The following is a 16,472-nucleotide window of genomic DNA, read 5'->3' on the forward strand; positions in this document are numbered from 1 at the left end:
TAAATGAAGAAGTGTACAAAAGTCCCAGCCGTTTGGATGCCTGGGTCTCAGTGGTTTAGCAAGCCCTGAAACTCCGGTTACCTTGGGACTGAAGTTCTGGGAGTCGTCTGCCCGCTGTCCCTATGTGTGTGGTGTGTCACTGCCCGACAGGGGACAGAATGTGCCGCTCCAGGGAGGAGCCCTGGGACGGGGGAGCTGCTGGGGGTGGCAGCCCAGGCTGTTCCCTGGCTCTGCCCCTTGGCCCTCAGCCTACTCCTCGTCCCATGCCAGCTTCACTCTACACTCTTCCTCAGGTGACAGGCGTGCAGAGTGTGCCCAGGAGTCTGCTCCCTGCACCGTGTCCCCTGGCCCCCGGGGGAGCCCAGCCTCTTCGTCGGAGCCGAGCAGCCCTGAGTCTGAGGCCAGAGGCCCCAGCCCCCGGCCCAGCCCCCTGTCCTCCCAGGAAGGCAGCCCGCAGCTCTGGGGCCGCCACCGGGGCAGCGTTCTTTCCACATGGATGCTAGGTACTTCAAGCCCTTCATTCCTGGAGACAGATGGGGCAGCGCCAACTTCCCTGGAGAGAGAGAAGGCAGGAGAGGCCCCAAGCCCAGGGAAGGAAGTAAAGAGTGATGGCCCAGCCGGGACTGCCGAGGCTGGTGCCAGGCAGCCCGACGTTCTCTTGACCTCTACAGAAGGGTGAGTGTCGTTCTAACCACCCTCTGCCTCCTAACAATGCAGGCATTTAAGAGTACCCGGTATGATTCTTTTCCCATATAGGTCCTTACAAAATAGTATAGTTCCCTGTGCTATACAGTAGGTCCTTGTTGTTTATCTATTTTATATACAGTAGTGTGTATCTGTTCATCCCAAACTCCTAATTTATCTCTCCCTGCCCCCCCAACCCTTTCCCCTTTGGTAACCATACGTTTGTTTTCTATGTCTGTGGGTTTATTTCTGTTTCGTAAATAAATTCAGTTGTATCCTTTTTTTTTTTTAAGATTCCACATATAAGTGATAGCATATGATATTCGTCTTTCTGTCTGGCTTACTTCACTTAGTATGATAATCTCTAGGTCCATCCGTATTGCTGTAAATGGCATTATTTCATTCTTTTTTATGGCTGAGTAATATTCCTGTGTGTGTGTGTGTGTGTGTGTGTGTGTGTGTGTGTGTGTGTACGCATACATACCACATCTTCTTTATCTACTCATCTGTTGATGGACATTTACGTTGTTTTCACGTCTTGGCTATTGTAAATAGTGCTGCCGTGAACATTGGGGTGCATGTGTCTTTTCAAATTATAGTTTTCTCTGGGTCTATGCCCAGGAGTGGTATTGCTGGATCATATGGTAACTCTAGTTTTTTAAGGACCCTCCATACTGTTCTCCATTGGCTGCACCAATTCACATTCCCACTCCAGTGTGCAGGAGGGCTCCTTTTTCTCCACACACTCTCCAGCATTTACTATATGTACACTTTTGGTTGATGGTCATTCTGACTGGAGTCAGGTGATGTGAGAAAAGCACATTGGGACTTAACATACTAATATCTGTTAAGCCAGGATTATATGACTGGAGGGTCTGGTAGCACAAGAAACCAAAGAGCAGACAGTCATCCACGTGGGGCAGGACTTGAATGTGTCGAGGCAGAGCCAGGGAGACGTGTCCACGGCTGGACACCAGGAGAGGACCAGGGGTGTGTGCAGCGAACCTGACCTGTGCCCAGAAAAATGGGGGCCATGCTAGGCAGGTCTGGGGAGAGGGAAGGTCAGAGCTTGTGATGTGGGGATTACGTGCCGCTTTGAATTTGAGGATGTGTCTGGGAGGCCCAGGGCGCTGACTCGGATCTCAGGGGAAGCCGGAGCAGCAAGGAGAGTTTGATTGGGACCAAAGGAATGGTGGATCTTGGGGTCCATAGCAGGACTAAGTAACCCTAGAACTGTGACCAGGGGTAGGAATAGTCCAACTGGAAACCATCCTAGATGTCCACCTGCCCCAAGGATGCTGCGTGAAGGCTGTCAGCCCCTAGGATCTCTACATGGGGAAGGGGTTTTGTTGGCCAAACAGGGGTCATATGAAAGAGACCAGGGGAAACTAGTGATGGTTCAGGTCGTGGACCTAGTGTTGGACTAACTGGAAGATTAACTCCACTCCCATCTCGAAGTCATTGGGTGATGGTGAACCCCAGGCAGTGCCAGAAACCAGAGAAACCAAAGAAACCTCTTCTGCAGCTGGAAAGCTACACTGTCCCTGAAGAAGTTCAGACTAATCAGAAGAGTCTCTAGGTGTCTAAAAAGAGAGGGTTCATGATACCCAAAATTAAAGTGAATTCAACCCCAAATAAAAGTAAATCCACCTAAAATGAGAACCATACTTTCATAGTAAATAATGAAAAAAGGTTTAATTGATGCTTTTCTTGGTAAATGGCACTAAATATTACATAAGTAAATTTATTTAATCTTATATTTAATACACTATAGGAGATTAATTTTCCTGGCCTAATTGGGTGGCCCAATGAGATGTCTTTCATTCATCCTTAACTTTCACAGTGAGGTCATAAGGGTCTATTTAATTTATCATTTTATTTTATTGTTTTATTGTCGGCCGCACTGAGGTGGCATGTGGAACTTCCCCAACTAGGGATCGAACCTATGCTGCCTGCAGTGGAAGTGTGGAGCCTTAACCACTGGACCACCAGGGAAGTCCTATTTTATTTTATTTTTTTATATCAGCTTTATTAAGATATAATTCATATAGTATACAATCCATCCATTTAAAGTATACAATTCCATACCAATTTATATTTGCCCTGTGGGTTTTTTTTCCTCAAAGTGCCTTCCCATCTAGGTATTATTTTAGTAACAACACTCACTGACTAGGTCATTTTTTTTTTTTTTTAGATGTTGGGGGTAGGAGTTTATTAATTAATTAATTTATTTTGGCTGTGTTGGGTCTTCGTTTCTGTGCGAGGGCTTTCTCCAGCTGTGGCAAGCGGGGGCCACTCTTCATCGCGGTGCGCAGGCCTCTCGCTATCGCGGCCTCTCTTGTTGCGGAGCACAGGCTCCAGACGCGCAGGCTCAGTAGTTGTGGCTCACGGGCCTAGTAGCTCCACGGCATGTGGGATCTTCCCAGACCAGGGCTCGAACCCGTGTCCCCTGCATTAGCAGGCAGATTCTCAACCACTGCGCCACCAGGGAAGCCCTGACTAGGTCATTTTTGTAAAAGTATTTGAGGGCTTTGTCAGCTGATAATCTAAGTAGCTCTCTTTAGATGTGACAAGCGTGTCATTATTGTCATTTTCTCCTCTTCGGTCGTTCACGGGACTAACTCTTCCCGTTCCTCACTTGTCAGTGGCTTCCCAGGTGATCCCTGGAATCTTCCAGCATCACTTTCACAGCCTTCACAAAATCCTTTCCAGCAAGATTTGTAACTTCACTTTCCAGTTGGTTTCCATTATGTTTGCCCTGCCTTGTTGGATGTGGACGAGCCTTAGGAAGCAGTGAGAAGTCACCAGCACAGACGCTGACCCCGCTGGGGGCAGAGACGTACATTTGTGTTAAGTGGAAAGGGCTGTCAGGTGCAGCTGCATTTTATAAGTGGGCAGTCTGTCGGTGAACATTTTCATACCGTGATAAGTTTTCTTATCTGTACGACTCCCTAACGGCAGTAACCTGGATGGTGACTATTCCACTAATGAGGAAACCCCAATACCTGGTTGCCATGTTGCAGGGAAAACGCAAGAGTCAGGTAGAGATGGGGCTGGGTGACTTCTGGGATTCTGAGTGTTCTCCGAGTCTACCGTGAGGCTTACTGGGGCCTGTGCAACCTCTGCAGGGCACCATCCAAAGTCCCTGCTGGAAGGCCCCCTCCTGTACCACAGGGCTGCCGATACAGGAAGGCAGGGGATGGAAACCACCTGTGGCAACCCCAGCATCACCGTCCCTAAAGCCGGTCTCGCCTTCCGTTCTCGCTTCATCCTTACACCTTCCTTGGCTCCAGATCTAGGGGTGAAGGCTGGAGGCTGGAGCTGGGGGAGGGGAAGGGCGGCAAGGAGGCATGATGGGGCGGGCGGGACAGGTGAGGGACACGAGTGGCTGCTGACCTTTGGGGAGGTATTCCCACCCCTCCTTGGGATGGACTAAACACCACTGGGGTCTTCAAAGGGCTGCAGCTGCCACCTGGGGTGAACTCGGCTCAGGACATCCCTGTGGTTTACCTTAGGAAGTGCTGGTACCGAGCTCCGCTCCAGCCCTTGCTAGCTTCGTGTGAATACTGCCCTCTCTGGGCCCTCCTGGCGCCCAGGTCAGGCCAGGCAGGCTGTGACCCTGCCTCTTCCCTGGGGGAGGCCCTGGTCCGGCTCTTCCCCAGCCACACGAGGCCCTGGAGCTCCAGCTCCTGCCCTGAGCTCTGGGCGTGGACTTCTGAGCACACCCGCCCCTACGACTGACCTCAAGGATGCTTGACCCCGAGCCCCTCTGTGTCCATCCCAAGTGGGAGTCTGAGGTCACTGATGGACTTTCGCAGGCTTCCTGAGAGCCCCGTGCCCCACGCGCAGCCCCCAGAGGAAGGCCAAAGGCCGCCAGCTGGAGGCAAGGTGGAGAATGGCGTCAGGACCGACAAGGTGGCCTGGAACTTGGCCTCCCGCCTCTATCGCCTGGAGGGCTTCCGGAAGTCCGAAGTGGCCGCTTACCTGCAGAAGAAGTAAGGGGCTTTGAACCTGAGCAAGGCCGAGGTCGAGTCAGGAAGGGAAGCAGCCAGTGGGCTCCCTGCCCGCCCGTGTCCCCCCAGCCCGACCGCTGACCTCTCGAGCCTTCATTCCTGTCCCGTCCACTGCACCCCTCACCCCTTTGCCCCCCAGACCCTTGCCATGCCTGCCTCTTCCTCTTAGTCACATTCGTGTCACCCTCGACCCCTGCTTAGAGCCGCCGGACCCGGCGACCTGCCTCCCCCACCCCAAACCCATGTCCCTCCCACTCAGCGTCGGATGGGTGCCAGTGCCCTCTTGGAAACTAGGGTCCAGCCTGGCTGTGCCTTTCCCTTGATCTCACCCCCCCCAGCCCCTGTCAGGCCCCAGGATATGTGCAGGCCCCCAGTCCAGAACCCCAAAGCACGCTTCATCCCCACTTTCCCTCCACAGCAACGACTTCAGCAGGACGGTGGCTGAGAAGTACCTGTCCTTCTTCCAGTTTGGAGGCCAGAGCCTGGACCGTGCGCTCCGGTAACAGCTGGGGGCCTTCTCTGGGGAGGAGGGAGGGATGGTGGGGGGCAGTGGTACCACCGGCAGGGCTGGAATCTGATCGGCCCTGAGCTCTGGGGCTGCTGGGCTCTGCCTGGACTCTGGCCCTCCTTCCAGGGGCTTCCTCCACGCCCTGGTGCTCAGTGGGGAGACCCAGGAACGTGAGCGGATCCTCTACCAGTTCTCCAAGCGCTTCTATCACTGCAACCCTGGGCTCTTCTCCTCAGTAGGTAGGGAGATGCCGGCCCTTTGGGGGAACCGGGCAGAAGGATGGCAGGGAAGTGTCCCCAGTCTGCTTGGGGGTTCACTGGGTAGTGGCTGGTGGGAGTGTGTTTGGGGGGCTCTGGGGGCCCAGAAGCATTTGGGGGTCACCCTGCCCAGGGTGGGCAGAGGAAATGCAGGAGTCCCGGTTCCAACGAGCTTTCTCTTTGGGGGGCAGACTGCGTGCACACCTTGACCTGTGCCGTCATGCTGCTTAACACGGACCTGCACGGACAGGTGAGAGCCTGGGGCTCCTGGAAAAGGGGAACCGAGGCCTGGGATGGGGTCAGGGAGGGCCCTGGGGACCTGGGGAGGGTTCGGAGTAGCTGGCCGGGGGTCTTTCTGTTGGGGTCGGGCATGTGTGCCAGTGACGCCCCTGTCCACATGGCCACAGAACCTCGGGAAGAGCATGAGCTGCCAGGAGTTCATCACCAACCTGAGCGGCCTGCGGGACGGCGGGAACTTCCCCAAGGAGCTGCTCAAGGTACGCACGGGGGCTGCTCCGGGGCCCGGAGCCTTGGCTCTCTGTCCCGAGGGCCACGTGAGCTCACGCCCGGCTTTGCCGAAACACCCTGGAGAGGACAGGCCTTCCTTACTGAAGGGAACGAGAAGTGTGGGTCCCGGGCCAGCCGTATCGGCGTCACCTTGGAATTTATTAGCTTGTGTGAATTCACAGCCCCCCCCCCCAGCCCTGGACCTACTGAATCAGAATCTCAGGCTGGGCCCCTACGATGTTCTGTCATGCTTCTGGGTGATCCTTAGGCCTGGGAAGGCCTGGGGTTTTGGTTCTCAGGGCAGAGCTTCAAGTAGTAAAAGTCTAGAGCTAGGATTCGGGGGCCAGAGGTTCCAGGGTTTGGATTCAGTTCACTCCTTAGCCAAGGCAGCTTCCTCCAGGGCGAGTGACCATGTTACAGGGTTGTTATCACAACCTGCCTAGGCCAGGGCCTGGCCCACAGTCTGCCTTCCTAAGCAGTTAGAGCATTTATTCTCTTGTCTAGTCAGTGAACATTAATTGAACACTTACTAGGTACCTGGTGCCCCACTGGGCGTGGCCAGGGCTACAGAAGCCAGCCAGCCACATTGATATGAGGACCCTTGGTCATATCATTTCAAAGTCACAGCACCTCGTTTATTCATTCACTCGCCGTACACTGACTGCCCCGGTAGTCAGCTGCTCCTGTCAGATCCCTCTGGGCAGGATGGTATGTGGGTGATGCGTTTCCCCTTCAAGGGAACTGGTTCAGGCCTCGCTGAGCTCAAGTAAGGACGAGGATCGCTTTGATCATCCTTGTGTCTCTAGCTCCCAGCACAGTGCTCGGCACATGCCCCGTACATTGCTGCATGTGTGCACGGATGCGCGGACGCATGGGCTGCTTCCTGCTCGGGGCAGAAGGGCAGCTACGTCGGGGTGGAGGCGGCAGGCTGCAGCACGCCCGTCCTACCTCTGCCAGACGGAATGTGCACCCCACGGCCCGAGGCTCCCGGGCCCACCTGTATGTTTCTGTTCCAGGCCCTCTACTGGTCTATCCGAAGTGAGAAGCTCGAGTGGGCTGTGTAAGTGAGACCCATCTTGCTTCCCCTCCCTCTCCCCTGCCCTCCCTCCACCCACCCACCTGAGTTGGAGAACTGAGTTGGAGCCCCTGGACAGGGCTCCCCTCTATGTGGCTGGAGCCAGAGGTGGGGCAGTGGGCCGGGGAACACCTGAGGAACCAGAGGTGGCGAGGGTATGGGGATGGTAGGCAGTGATGGGTTGCCTTTGGAGGAGGACTTCTCCGGGGGGGGGGAGTGTCCTGAGGTGTGGCTTCCCAGCAGGAGAGAGAGGATGGGGGTCCTGAGGTGGTGGTGGGCACCTCCCGATGGCCTCTGGCCGGTCAGCACCCCCAGCCTGATTCTCTGATGTCCAGGGATGAAGAAGACGCAGCCAGGCCCGAGAAGGCCCAGCCGTCTTCCCTGGCTGGCAAGACGAGCAACCCCTTCCTCCAGCTGGTCCAGGACCCCACGGCGCCCACCTACAAGCAGGGCATCCTGGCTCGGAAGATGCATCAGGATGCGGACGGCAAGAAGAGTGAGTGTCTGCCTGCTGCCACGCGGGGGCATCTGTCTGCCCATGAACGGGGTGTGTGTGCAAATGCCGTGCTCAGGGACACCGTGCAGAGAGACGGCACGGGCGGAGGACAGGCAGCCCATGTTCCTTCCTCAGTGCTGACCGTGAACCGGGGTCTGTGTCATGTGCTGGGGGTGGGGGAGGGGTGCAGAGACAAGATAGACCTAGGGACCCCCCACCCCCGAACCCCTGTGCTATGGTGGGAATTAGACAAGCACACCAGTGTCTGGTATAAAAGGAAGAAAGAGCTGCGTGGTGTAGGGAGGCCTCCATCGAGTGTGGCGTGTGCAGGAGGGCAAGGTTTCTGGTTTTGTTTTGGGGTGGAAGGTGGGGGACAGGATAGTTAAGGCTTCTGGGACGCAATGGTCTCTGAGCTGAACCTTGGGGGAAAAGAGGGTCTGATTCTTTGTAGTTGGGCAGAGGGATCCCCACCGAGAAAAGAGCACGGGGCGTGTGAAAGAGGATGGCGTGAGGTGCATTGGGCCTCATCCTGCAGACTGTTGAAGGCTCTGGAGCCGGGCAGCCACGTGACCAGAGCAGGAATGGGATCCCAGATGGGCTGGGGTACGGTGACCCGCCAGGGAACTGGCGTTTGGCCGTGAGAAGCCACATGAGCAAGGGCAGGAAGTGACCGTGGGGAAGCCGGCCTTCCGCCCTAGCATCTGAGCCCCTGGGCCTCTCTGATGGGACCAGAATGATGTCCGAGAAGAGCTGTGCTTGTGGGCGGGGCGGGGGCGTGTTTGGAGTCAGTGGGCGGGGCGGGGGCGTGTTTGGAGTCAGGACGGTCTGTATGAGCCTCGGCTTCTGTGGTTGTTTGTAAATAGTTGTGTTGGTGACTGCGAGTGGTCGCCCATGTGTGAGACACGGTACTGCCCGTCTGTGTGATCGGTTGTGTTTTGTTGTGCTCGGGCATGTCGCTCTACACCCCGGGGAGGGACTGGAGTTGGTGGAGGGGAAGCGGGGGGGCAGTGTGTGTCTGAGGGTCCAGAGGGGCGGCCACCACACCCACCTTTGTATTCTGCTCCTGGGGCAGCGCCGTGGGGCAAGCGCGGCTGGAAGATGCTCCACACGGTCTTGCGAGGGATGGTCCTCTACTTCCTGAAGGTAGGAAGGGAGTCTGCACCCGCGATGGGCAGCACGGGAGGACGAGCAACTGATGCAGACCTCTTTTCTGAGCCCGTGTGCCCTGTGGCAGGGAGAGGACCACGGCCTCGAGGGGGAGAGCTTGCTGGGGCAGATGGTGGACGAACCGGTAGGGGTGCACCACTCGCTGGCCACTCCCGCCACCCACTACACCAAGAAGCCGCACGTCTTCCAGCTGCGCACGGCCGACTGGCGCCTCTACCTCTTCCAGGCACCGTGAGTTTCGGGGGGGAAACAGGCAAGCGGCAAGGCCCCAGCTTTCCTCCCTGACCCCCTCTCATCCTCTGACGGCTACCGGCCCCGCCCTGGGGGGGAGGTGCCGTCCTGACCAGACCACCTGAGATGGGCTGCTGGCCGGGGTCCGGCTACAGCTGGAAGCCGGGGCTTCCTGCTTCCGTCCCCTGCCCTTGGCCCACTTCGCCACTGCACCACCTCTTCCCCGAAAGTCCGACTGAGCCTCTCAGTTCCAAACAGAGGATTCCAGGAAGTCACGAACCCTCGATCATTTTTTGGCATTTGATATAAACTCTATTGCCTTCCCAGATTTGCCTCTTTGTCTGCTGAGAAAAACCACAAGCGGGGGTCAACCACCTCGGCCAGTGGCAGGACTTCTCTGGCTTTTGTCGGCTCTGAGTCCTGAGCTGCCGGGCTGCTGTGCAGACCACGGGAGGCTGAGGGCGGGGATAGGTGATAGCACCGGCCTCTGTGGTCCTGGGGACAGACGGCCGCCTCTCCCTGCAGCACTGCCCAGGAGATGACTTCCTGGATGGCGCGCATCAACCTGGCCGCCGCCACGCACTCGGCGCCGCCCTTCCCCGCCGCGGTGGGCTCCCAGCGCAAATTCGTCCGGCCCATCCTGCCCGTAGGCCCCGCCCAGAGCTCCCTGGTACGGCCCGGGGGAGGGGCGGGGTGCCGCGCGGGAAGGGGGTGCACCCCGGAGGACTAAGAAGGAGATGAGAGGCTGTGCAGCTGGCCTAGGAAAAGTTGGGGGGGGGAGGGGGAGGGATGGGCTGAACACCTAGGCCCGGGATCGGGGATCGAGGTGTACACCTGAGCCCAGGAACGGAGGCGGGGGGCGGGGGTGTGGGGGGATTCTTGGGCTGCCCACCTGGGCCCGGAAGGAGTGGGAGGGCTCGGAGCAGCTTCCCCCACTGTCTCCCGCTCCCAGGAGGAGCAGCATCGATCCCACGAGAGCTGCCTGGATGCTGCCTCCGACGACCTGCTGGATCTGCAGAGAAACTTACCGGAGCGGCGGGGCCGCAGCCGAGAGCTGGAGGACTACCGCTTGCGGAAGGAGTACCTGGAGTACGAGGTGAGGTGCCCGCGCCTCACCTTCCGCCTGGACCCTCTGCCGCCCTCTCGTGGCCGTGGCTGTCCCTGCAGCCTTGGCTCAGGGCAGGGGGAGGTGCTCCTGTGAGAACACGGGGTGCTGTGTGCGCTGTCTGCACACGAGTGTGTGCACACGCGTGCGCAAATTGTGTGTGTCCGTGTGCACTCGGGCCGCTTCCCCTCTTGTCCTGGGGGCACATAGCAGCTGCTTGTCTGGAAACACTCTTAGGGAATGTTACTTTCATACATGTCTTTGCTCCCAAGAGTGTATTTGGCTTTTCCTACACTGAAGGGAAATCTATATTTTAACAGAATTATTTCTCCTAATACCTACCTAATAATAATAATAGGCAGTATTTCTGAAGCGGGCATTGCATGGATTATCTTATTATCTAACTACTCTGGGGGTAGGGGCGGTAATCCTCATTTTACAGATGAGGAAACTGAGGCACAGAGAGATTAAGCGACTTGTCCAAACCTGATACATTTTCAAGAGACTCCAGTTACATCCGTGCCTCGTGTATGGTCGTAACTAAGGAATGACCTTTATTAGCTCTGTGATCGATGCTGAACTATTTTTTCCCACCCAGCACGCACCCTGCACCCAAATTCAGGAGGAGGGTAGGCGAGGGCCATTGTGGGAACAGAGGGGTCAGAGGCCACCCAGGGGCAGAGAGGGGAGAAGGGAGCGTCAGTGTCACCTCCTGGCTGTGCCCACCAGCCCTCGCGCGGCCCTCTCCCTTTCTTTCTGGTTTATCCATTTGGCGTAGTGGCTGCATCCATCGCTGTGAGCACGCCACTTCCCAGAGGCCCCGGCGTGTGGCCGATAGGACCCAGCTCTGCACGCGGCATTCCAGCCTCTCCCTACCACTTTCTGACCAGCTGGGACCTTTAGCAAGGCCCACCCCTCCCTAGGCCTCACTTCCCTCTTTACAGAGCAGAGCAGTGACTCCCACCCGACCTCCCAGGGCTGGGATGGGGATCCAGCGGGCTGGAGGGTGGGAAAGCACTAGGTAAACTGGGAACTGTATCCGAAGGATGCTAGTTACAGGGGCCCAAGGAGTGTTAAACAGATGAGGGTAGTTAGCGTCATACCCTCCAGATGCCAATTGTTAAAACGCCGCGCAGACTCACTTAGGGCTGAGTGCAGATGTGCACTGTGTGTGTGCAGCGCTGCACAGACCTCGGGCCTAGTGGGTTATGGGTCTTCTAGTGTCTCAGCGATGTAACGTGCTCCAGAGATGTCAGTCACGGCACTACACGGTGTTGGCTGTTAGACCAGGGCTGCACTTACAGGTGTAACTGTAAAACACCCAGGGAACGGCAGGGTCTGCAGATAACGGTTGCTCAAGCAGATGCTAGCCTTTGGCCCGGCGCTCTTTCTGCAGGAGTCCTTATCGCCATAGCGTCCTTCACATGTGAGCTGTCTGTCCCTCACGATCCCAGCCCCCTCCCGACCTGGAGCCAGGGTGGTGCTAAGGCGGCGGGGCCCGTGTGTTGCAGAAAACCCGTTACGAGACCTACCTGCAGCTGCTGGTGGCCCGTCTGCACTGCCCGTCGGATGACCTGGACCTGTGGGAGGAACAGCTGGGGAAGGAGGCTGCAGGCCCGCAGGAGTCCAAGCCCAGCCTGAAGAAGTCCCACTCCAGCCCGTCCCTGCACCTGGATGAGGCCCCCACCACGGCCAAGGTCAAGCGCAACATCTCAGAGCGCAGAACCTACCGGAAGATCATCCCCAAGCGGAACCGCAATCCGCTGTGAAGCGGATGCCCCTCACCGACTCTGCCCCCACGGCCTGGGGTGGGTGTGGGATGAAGCCCCGAGGAAGAGCCTCGTCTCAGCGGGCGCATGGTGGCGATGAGGCCCCGCCCCTCCCCCGCTGAAGGATAGCCTTGCTTCCCTGTGGTCCCTCGTACACAGGAGTTTTCCCAATACTGCTGCCCCCTGCCCCTGGCTGCTCCCGAGGGCGATGGGAGGTCAGGAATTTGGCTCCGCTCCCACAGCTCATCCCGTGTCACCCTCCATCTCTTCAGAAGCCACAGCGGACACCTTTCCCAGGCCTGCGGGCAGCTCAGTGCTTATGTGAGAGTCAGAGTACTCGGGAAACCCCGGCCTCCGGGACAGAGGCTGGGGCAGCAGAGCCCTCTGGGCAGACAAGCTAGGGGAGCCGCAGCCCTGAGGGTGGTCTTGTTCTGGGAATCAGGTGGCCTGCTGGGAGAGGTCCTGGGAGACCCCAACCAGGCCCCGCCCACTGGGGGGACAGCCTTCTGGGTAGGGGCAGGGATGCGGCGAGTTCAGGGGCTCAGTGAGGCTGACCCTGGGGCCCCTGCCTTTGTCTCCTCTCCCACACATCACCCACTCGCAGTGGGCAAACGAGAGGGGCCCTGCCTTGCACGGTCAATTGCTGATCATCAGAGCAGAGCCGATGGCGGTCAGTGAAGGCCGGAAGGGGTGGCGGCCTCCAGAGCTTGGTGGAGAGAGCCCTGGAACGAGGGGCCTTTGCCTCCCCAGAGCAGGGAAGGAGTTCTCTCCGGGTTCAGACCCTAGGGAGGCTGAGGGTAAGAGGTGGTGACGCGTCCGCATCCGCTGGGGGCTCTGGAGAGTTGGGGGGGTGGGGTGGGCGGAGGCCTGGCTCCCTTCCCTGAAAGCTCCATGCCCGAGGGGCTCCAGGACCCTCCCGGACCCCTCCCCTGGCCCAGCCTGCTCCCAGGGGCCTCTGCCACCCTGCCTGGTAAGTCCCCTTGTGCTCCATCGGGCTGTTCTCTGGGGGCGGTTCCGGGCACTCGCGGACCCGAGGCTCTGCCTGTGGGAAGGAGGCTGGACTGCAGGGGCAGCCACCATTGTCTCTGCTCAGCCGAGTGTGCGAGCAGGCGGCCCGCCAAGAGGGGCCTCTCCACTGCCCGCCTGCTGGCTGACGCACGGCCCCTCCGGCCTTCCTGCCGGCCCCGTCCTCCCCTTCGTGCTTGCAAGCAGCCTGGAACTCCACCAGGGGGGGCTGGCACTCGGGGGCCACGACGGGCGTCTGGCCAGGGCCCAGGGCCGGGCCGCACACCCAAAGCGTGCACAATAAATGCCAACAAAGAAGGAGGTGTGTACGGGTGTAGGGGGAGGGGAGGGTCAGCCAGTTCCGGGCAGCTGGGGCCACCCGCAGGGTGGCAGGCCGCATCCCCCTTGCCATGTGTGCGTGCATGTCTGTGTGCGTGTGCATGTCTGTGGGCGTGTATGCAGCACACGGTGCAGGAGTCACGTATGTAGGCTGTCACAGCTGGAGGGGACCTCAGAATCATTTAGTTATCCACTCATGTGTTCATTCTTTCATTTCACAAGTAATATTAACTACCTTTTATGGGCCAGTACTATGGGATGCAAACACGGATTAAGCGCATCCCTGGCCTCCAGGAGATGACTGTCCTGCTCTCTGGTTTCCAGTTGGCAGTGTAGAGACACGCTGGAGACATTCCCATCCTACACCCAGGGATTCATATACAGTAGTAGATCTGGGTCAGGGACACCAATAGGTATTTTTAAGACCCCCTGGGCAACTCTGACGTGCAGTGGCAGTTGACAGCCACGGCGCAGTCCGCTCGTCTCATTTGATTGAGGTGGGAGCCTAGCGCCAGGTGGACGTGACTTGGCCCAGGAGTGATGCTTACAGGCTGAATGGCCGTGAGTGGGTTATTTGACCTCACTGACCTGTGTGCTTATTTCTAAAACCCGAATAAAAGGCAGAGGTTGGTTTGCAGGTGTGCATGTGTGTCACATTTCCATGCTTCTTTGCTCTTGTAGAACTGGCATCTCCCTTTCCCCCCGGGCATGTGAGGCCTTCAGAGCCAGGTGACCGTGGCTGCCGGGTCCCCCTCTAGCCAGTGCTGTCCTGGCCCCGGTTGGCCTGGAGGCCTGGGGAGGTGGAGGTGGGTTGTTGGGCTGTGGTTATGACATGTGACCACCAGGGGGCGGGCTTGCATCTTCCAAGCCTGGGCGGCCCAGTTGTCCAGCCACAGCTGCGCTCCTGGAAGAACAGGAAGCTAGGCCGCCCCCAGGCCTTCCCCCCTGCCCCGCCCTCTCACCAGAACCAGGCCCTTCCACTTCCCCAAACCCACAGTGGCCCAGCCAGGCCTCCCACCATCTGGGGAGGTCTGATCCAAGCAAAGGGTTGGGACTTTGACATCTTCCTGCAGATGGAGAGGAAGAAGTTTCTGGAACCTTATGGGGACAGACTAGAACTCCCTACAGAACTGTCCCAAGGAACCTACAAAAATGGAAACCAAATGAGCACCCAGTCCCGGTCCTGGGTTTGGAACGGATCAAACCCCACGGGCCTAGACTCACCTAGTGTCCACCCTACTCTTCTTTCCTACTCAGCACTGGGTTGGTCCATATCTTTGCAGGAGAAGGGGATGGGCACAGGTTCTTGGTGAACAGCTCAGACTCCATAAGGCTGGTTGAAGTTTGCCCTCGGTTCCTCCTTTCCCACCTAGGGAGCTCAGCTAACCAGGAGATACCCCAGATGTAACCTCTTCCTGGTCTCTCAGCATCTCTGCTCCATCTGGCTTTCTGCTGAAGACATTCATTTGTTTGTTGTTTGCCAGGCACCAGGGAGGAGTTAAGATCACTAGGGCCCGAGGTCTGGGTCCTTTCCTCTGGGGGCTCCGAGTCAGATGGAAACAAGTGGGGCGTGTCCTGCTCGGCAGGAGCTGGGCTGGAGGGTTGAGGTGGGATAGAGTGAGAGACACACGGTGGTCAGGGTGGGCTGAAGCTGGATCTTAAAGGACCTGGTGTGCAGCCCAGGAGGGTGGGTTTCGAGCAGAAGAGTGACGGGTTCATGGCTTGGGAGATAGTCTGGGAGTTTGGCTTTAAGAAGATTGAATGACTTGAGTAAGTGAGCCTAGAATAGGGTAGATTATGGCCTGGAGGTGTTTTATACTATGCATGCAAATTTTCTGTAAGTCTAAAATAAAAAGGGGGTGGGGGGAAGAGAATGCCCTGGAACCTTGGGACAACCTGGCCATCCACATCTGGCCACATCCCTCTCCCTTCCCCCGACCCCCCAACTTGCTTGCTGCCCATACTTAGGGGGTGTCCTGAATGCCACACTCTGCGTAAGGGCCCCTTCCTACTGCCCCCTCTGCCAACACCTTTGCCTCCAGCTATCCTGCATCTAACTGGCCCCCATCTCCACCTGTTCCCTGCCTTCTGAGGAAGCGATGCTCCGTGCATTCCTGGAACTGACCCTCCCCCTCCCTCGTGCCCACACCCCTCCCCCTCCCCATGTCCTGCCTACCCTGACCTCGCCCTCGGGGGTCCCATCTGGGTTTTCGGCCTATGCTCTACCCCTTCATTATCTTGCCTCGCAAACAACTTGAAGTATCACCATCGTGAGGAAAAAGAAGAGCCTGCACTTGACCGTCTGCTGCCTGTAGCCGAGATCCACGGATGTGTGGTCTTTGCCAGCCCTTTCCCTCCCTCCCCTGGTCCCGTTCACACCTGGCATGTTGGCCTCCAGCCACTGCTCCCCACTTACGACCCTCAGTCATCAAGCTTCCTCACCTCTCAGCGACCTTTGGCCCCATGTGCCCCCTGATCTGTGGAACCCGCACAAGGCCCAGTGTGATCTGGCCAGTTTGTTAACTTCTTGTGCTTCCGTTTGCTTCTCTATAAAATGGGGATAATAGCACTACTTACCTCACAGAGTCCTTGTGAAGATTAAGTGAAATTATGCACGTAAACAGCTCGGAACAATGCCTGGCACAGAAGGAAAGCCTGTTAGCTATTAGTACCGGCCTCGCTGGCCTTCCTCAGGCACCCTCCCGCCTCTGGACTCCGGTTCACATTCTGCCCTCAAACATGGGGTCCTGCTCCGAGGCTGGGCCTCTGCACTCAGCTCTCCCTCTGCCTGGACTTTGCAAGTGACAGATGTAAACTCACATGGGCTTTAGCAGAATAGGACATTGTTCAGCTCCAGTAACTGGACAGTCTGTGTCCAGGTCGGGCTCCACCCTGAGCCAGGAACCTGTTTCTCTCTTGTTCTTCTCCCAGGCCTAGGAGGACAGGGGCAACCCTCACGGTACCGAGGTGCCCCAAGAGCTCAAGACTCCCTCTTCTTGGTACAAATCTAGCGCGCAGAGAATATCTGCTCGTTGGAAATTTCAATCTCAAGTCCAGGGTAGGGTCTCGTCTTTTTTTTTTTTTTTTTTTTTTTTTGCGGTACACGGGCCTCTCACCGTCGTGGCCTCTCCCGTTGCGGAGCACAGGTTCCGGACGCGCAGGCTCAGCGCCATGGCTCACGGGCCCAGCCGCTCCACGGCACATGGGATCCCCCCGGACCGGGTCACGAACCCGTGTCCCCTGCATCGACAGGCAGACTCTCAACCACGGTGCCACCAGGGAAGCCCCAGGGTAGGGTCTCTTTGAGCAACATACC

General features: G+C 57.7%; 1 protein-coding gene across 3 annotated transcripts in view; it reads left to right on the plus strand.

The window, feature by feature from the left end:
• The window catches only part of PSD4 (pleckstrin and Sec7 domain containing 4), a 37,241-nt gene extending 23,448 nt beyond the window's left edge, over window positions 1–13,793 (plus strand). For all 3 annotated transcript variants that reach the window (XM_060027379.1, XM_060027381.1, XM_060027380.1), the window contains exons 5-17: window positions 294–675; window positions 4,503–4,679; window positions 5,116–5,196; window positions 5,332–5,444; window positions 5,654–5,712; window positions 5,870–5,959; window positions 6,986–7,029; window positions 7,380–7,540; window positions 8,613–8,683; window positions 8,775–8,938; window positions 9,464–9,608; window positions 9,891–10,034; window positions 11,555–13,793. In XM_060027379.1, the coding sequence (XP_059883362.1) occupies window positions 294–675; window positions 4,503–4,679; window positions 5,116–5,196; window positions 5,332–5,444; window positions 5,654–5,712; window positions 5,870–5,959; window positions 6,986–7,029; window positions 7,380–7,540; window positions 8,613–8,683; window positions 8,775–8,938; window positions 9,464–9,608; window positions 9,891–10,034; window positions 11,555–11,812 (1,889 nt within the window). In that variant the 3' untranslated portion in view covers window positions 11,813–13,793. The remainder of the gene's footprint in view (window positions 1–293; window positions 676–4,502; window positions 4,680–5,115; window positions 5,197–5,331; window positions 5,445–5,653; window positions 5,713–5,869; window positions 5,960–6,985; window positions 7,030–7,379; window positions 7,541–8,612; window positions 8,684–8,774; window positions 8,939–9,463; window positions 9,609–9,890; window positions 10,035–11,554) is intronic.
• The last annotated feature ends 2,679 nt before the right edge of the window (window positions 13,794–16,472 follow it).

This window comes from Delphinus delphis, chromosome 12, assembly GCF_949987515.2.
Source record: "Delphinus delphis chromosome 12, mDelDel1.2, whole genome shotgun sequence".
Classification (NCBI taxonomy): domain Eukaryota; kingdom Metazoa; phylum Chordata; class Mammalia; order Artiodactyla; family Delphinidae; genus Delphinus; species Delphinus delphis.